At 60.4% G+C, this 3,650-nt stretch overlaps 1 protein-coding gene across 1 annotated transcript; it reads right to left on the minus strand.

Annotated features, from left to right (window-relative positions):
* Positions 1 to 487: 487 nt before the first annotated feature.
* LOC135329745 (C-signal-like) lies at positions 488 to 3,338 on the minus strand. Its single transcript, XM_064519303.1, has 6 exons — positions 3,157 to 3,338; positions 2,630 to 2,681; positions 2,023 to 2,210; positions 1,509 to 1,667; positions 1,030 to 1,149; positions 488 to 719 (listed from the first exon to the last, which is right to left on the minus strand). The coding sequence occupies exons 1-6, from the start codon at positions 3,301 to 3,303 to the stop codon at positions 606 to 608; spliced, it is 780 nt and encodes a 259-aa protein (XP_064375373.1). The 5' UTR covers positions 3,304 to 3,338; the 3' UTR covers positions 488 to 605.
* Positions 3,339 to 3,650: the final 312 nt, after the last annotated feature.

A 3,650-nucleotide genomic window follows, 5' to 3' on the forward strand; every position in this document is an offset into this window, starting at 1 on the left:
ACAGACCTTTTGCAGCCCCACATGGGGAGAGGGCCCATGAGTCCCCATGACTCCCCAGCCCCACTGAGCTATCCCAGGCCGGACTGGTGTCTACGTGGCCCCTGAGCACAGCTATCTGGGGGAAAGTGAGCCCTACAGCTGCTCGGGGTGTTTGCCAGCCCTGTGTTGCCTTCCCTCAGCACCCATCTGGGCCCCATTGCCCCTGGGCTGACCAGCTCCTCAGAGATGGGCATCAGCCTGAGAAGCCAGCCCCCAGCTCCCTTGCCTCCTGGAGGGGATGTTTCCAGAGCCCAGTTATGCTCCCACAGGACCCGCAGGCTGACACTTACGGGGATCCCCATGCACAGCCACGAGTCAGGAGAGCTGGCTTGCAGCACTGCTATACACAACAATGAGCAGTCCATCCCAGGAAGAGGGCTACCTTCTGCAAGTTCACACCCCACACACGTCCTGTTGCAGGTGCAGATGGACACAGCAGCACTGCTGCTCATGGACACGGGTTTATTGAGGAAATGGACACGGGTTTATTGAGGAAATGGGCACAGCACAGTGCAGCAGCAAAGGGACCTGCTGCCAGGATCCCGGCACGACGCTGGGCTGGTGTCTCACCATGGCACTACTTTCCCTTCCCAGTTCAGGAAAGTCCCATTGTCCTTCTCGGACAGGGAGCAGAGCACGTTCAACATCCCTTGTACGCTCACGTCCAGTGTCAATGGAGGCTGCAGGGACACAGGAGAAACACGGTCATGTGCCCAAGGCCTTCTGAAGGTCTGCCCTGGCTCCTGCTTGGGCCACTGTCTCCCTGAGCCTGGGGCTCAGGGCTCTCTGGGGTGAGTGAAGTGAGGAGACACCAGCACTTCACAGGAAGAGTCCCTGTCTGTCATCTCCTTCCCTCCTGTGCCTCAAGCTCAGAGCATTGTCCAGACAGCTCCACCGGAGCCCGGCAGGTCTCAGGATGTTCAGGACACAGGGCTCTCTGGGTTCCTGAATGATGAGGTTCTTCTGGACCTGCCCCAGAAAAAATCCTACCTTGATTTCCGCTGCGCTCCCCATGTCTGTTTGCACCCAGCCAGGGTGGAGAGCAGCACAGAGGATGCCGTGTTGCCGGTACCCCAAGGACTGGCACTTGGTGAGCATGTTCAGAGCAGCCTGCAGGGAGACATCACAGGGATCACTGTGAGGAGGAAAAAAGTCCCCTCCCAAAGGGAACATGTGCAGACCCCAAGGCAGGGGCAGAGGAGGGCAGGCGAGGAGAGCTCCCCAGGACACACAGTGCTGCTGCAGTCTCCATGCACAGACACCCAGCACAGCTGAAGGCTGGTCCCAGCACAGCCCTCCAAGAATGGGGCCAGGAACTGGGCTAGAGCGTCTCCAGGGAGAAAGGGACTCCCGAGAACTGTTGCAAGTGGAGAGGGGTGGAGGGAGGGAGGGGAGTCACAAGAGGGCTTGGAGGGGGTTTTGGAGAAAAATAAATGTGGGGGCTCACGCCCAGCACAGCCTGGCAATACCTTGCTGCAGCGGTATGAGACACTTTGCCCCAAATCCCATAAATACACTTCCTCAATGGAGCCAGCAGAGCTGGACATGTTGATGATGGCTGCCTTGCTGCAGCTCAGCTCAGAACTTGGGCTTCCCTGGGCAGCCTTCTTCAGCAAGGGCAGGAACGCCTGCAAGGAGAGGAATGAAGGGCCTGTGCAGATGTGGTTCAGGAGAGAGGACCTGCTCCTTCCAGAGCGTGTCACATCAGCACCAAATCAGTGAGCAGATTCCTGCTCTCACAGCCTCAGACCACCAGGTTCCTCCTCCTTGGCACTGGCCGATGGCTCCTTGCACTCCCCATCTGAGCTGGAGAATGCAAGGCCCTTTGCCAGGACAAGAGCCCATCGGGCACCAGAGCAGAGACCAGGCCCTTCCCTTCAGCCCTTCCCACCTGCCTGGGATGTCCCAGCTCGGGGAGCTGGAGCCGAGGGAAAGGGATGGTCCCTGGGGATGAGCTGCAAAGCCACAGATGGGGGTCCTCACCTGGCTCACCAGCAGCGGCCCAATCGTGTTGGTGGCATACACCTGGGACATGTCCGCCAGCGTCTCGGTATCTAAATAGCTCAACTTTGCAATTCCAGCATTGTTGATGAGGAGGTTCAGCCCAGAGTCCTTCAGGTGCTCCCTGACTCTGGCTGCAGCTGCCTGGATGCTGGCAGGGTCGGTGACTTCTACAGAGCCAACACAGGGGGAGGTAAGCGCCCGCTTCCCCTCCAAGGCTCCTATCACGCCGGATGCCAGGGGACAGGAACCCCGTCTGCCCTCAGGGACGTGCCGGGACAGGAATCAGGGCACCTGGGAGAAAGAGCCCCAGAGGAGAGAGGAGCCCAGGGCCACAGGGCCACTGCCAGGCAGGAAGGCAGGGCCCCAGCATGGCTGCAGACAGGCTGTGGGCAGCAGTGACAGCAGCGAGCCTGTTTCCCCCACAACGTGCTGGGGCTGTTGGCATGGCTCCCACCTCTCACTGGGTTGCTGGGGTGTGCACAGCATCCCAGGCGAGTGCCAGGGCCGTGGGAGGAGACAGCACTTGTTAAAGAGGGGAGCCCGGACAAGGGGCCCTCACCCTTGGGGCACAGGCAGGAGCACCTACCAAGCGGGACGATGACCAGGTTGGGGTGCTTGGAGGCCAAATGCTGCAACTCCTGCAAGAGAGGGGACAACATGGGCACAGAGAGGCAGGGACACCTGGGCAGAGGGCAGCTCTCAGCCTGTCCCAGGCACAGCCACTGTCACTCCTGCTCTGCCCCTGCACTCCCCCATGCCCAGCAGCCTACCCCGGATGCCCTGCTCCAGTCAGACAGGGCTCCGTGCCTCCTGCCCACACCATGTGCCACTGCTTTACTCTCTGCCCTCCTGTTGCAGACACAAGCCCTTTCCCTCTAGCCCTTGAGGAGATGGGTGCCAGACTGTGTCAGAGCTCCCTTGCTGTCCTCCAGGAGACCTGGCCCCTCTGAACACCCCAGGCACAGCTCGCCCCATGGCCATGCCAGCTGGGCTGCCCTGTGCCCTGGCAGCTGTGGTGCAGGGTTGCAGCTTCCCATCTGAGCCCTCACAAATCTTCTCACATGCTGCCCTGCGCTTCCGTCCCCCAGCAAAGCCAGCTCCGCTGAGCCTCACCTGTGCTCGCTCTCCCTTGGGGTCCCGGCAGGCTGCAAAGAGCCACTTGGGAGGGTTTGGCAGCTGCAGAAGCTGCTTGACAATTCCCAGGCCAATTCCTCGATTGGCCCCAGTGACCAGAGCAGAGTGGACACAAAGCCCTGCCATGCTGCTCCTCCTGCCTCTGCTCTAGCCTGCATAGTTCACTCAGTTCCCTAATGCTACTTATAGCCTGTTCAACTGCCACCCCACCCACTTAGGGCTTGCACAAAGCCGTGGCTCTAGGTACAGTCTCTCCAGCTCTTCAAACTCTCTAGGACCCAGTTCCTGGCAGGGAGCCGGCCCTCATCACTGCAAAGGGCAAAAATCACTTGGCTTCTGAGCTGCCTGTAGCTCGGCCCTGTGAAGCAGGAGCAATCGGCCACTCCGCCCAGGAGAGGCTGTGCTGAGGGAGGAGGAAGGGAGCAGCCTGTGGAAAGGACTCAGGGTGCCCCATGGCTCAGGTGGGCTTGACA

Source organism: Dromaius novaehollandiae, chromosome 13, assembly GCF_036370855.1.
Source record: "Dromaius novaehollandiae isolate bDroNov1 chromosome 13, bDroNov1.hap1, whole genome shotgun sequence".
Classification (NCBI taxonomy): Eukaryota; Metazoa; Chordata; class Aves; order Casuariiformes; family Dromaiidae; genus Dromaius; species Dromaius novaehollandiae.

What these genes read in the sequence shown, in the direction of transcription:
- LOC135329745 (XM_064519303.1), bottom strand. Translation starts at nt 3,303, where the DNA reads ATGGCAGGGCTTTGTGTCCACTCTGCTCTGGTCACTGGGGCCAATCGA. An exon ending in CCAAGGGAGAGCGAGCACAG is followed by an intron (nt 2,682 to 3,156) that starts GTGAGGCTCAGC and finishes CCTCTCTTGCAG; the next exon opens with GAGTTGCAGCATTTGGCCTC. An exon ending in CCTGGTCATCGTCCCGCTTG is followed by an intron (nt 2,211 to 2,629) that starts GTAGGTGCTCCT and finishes TTGGCTCTGTAG; the next exon opens with AAGTCACCGACCCTGCCAGC.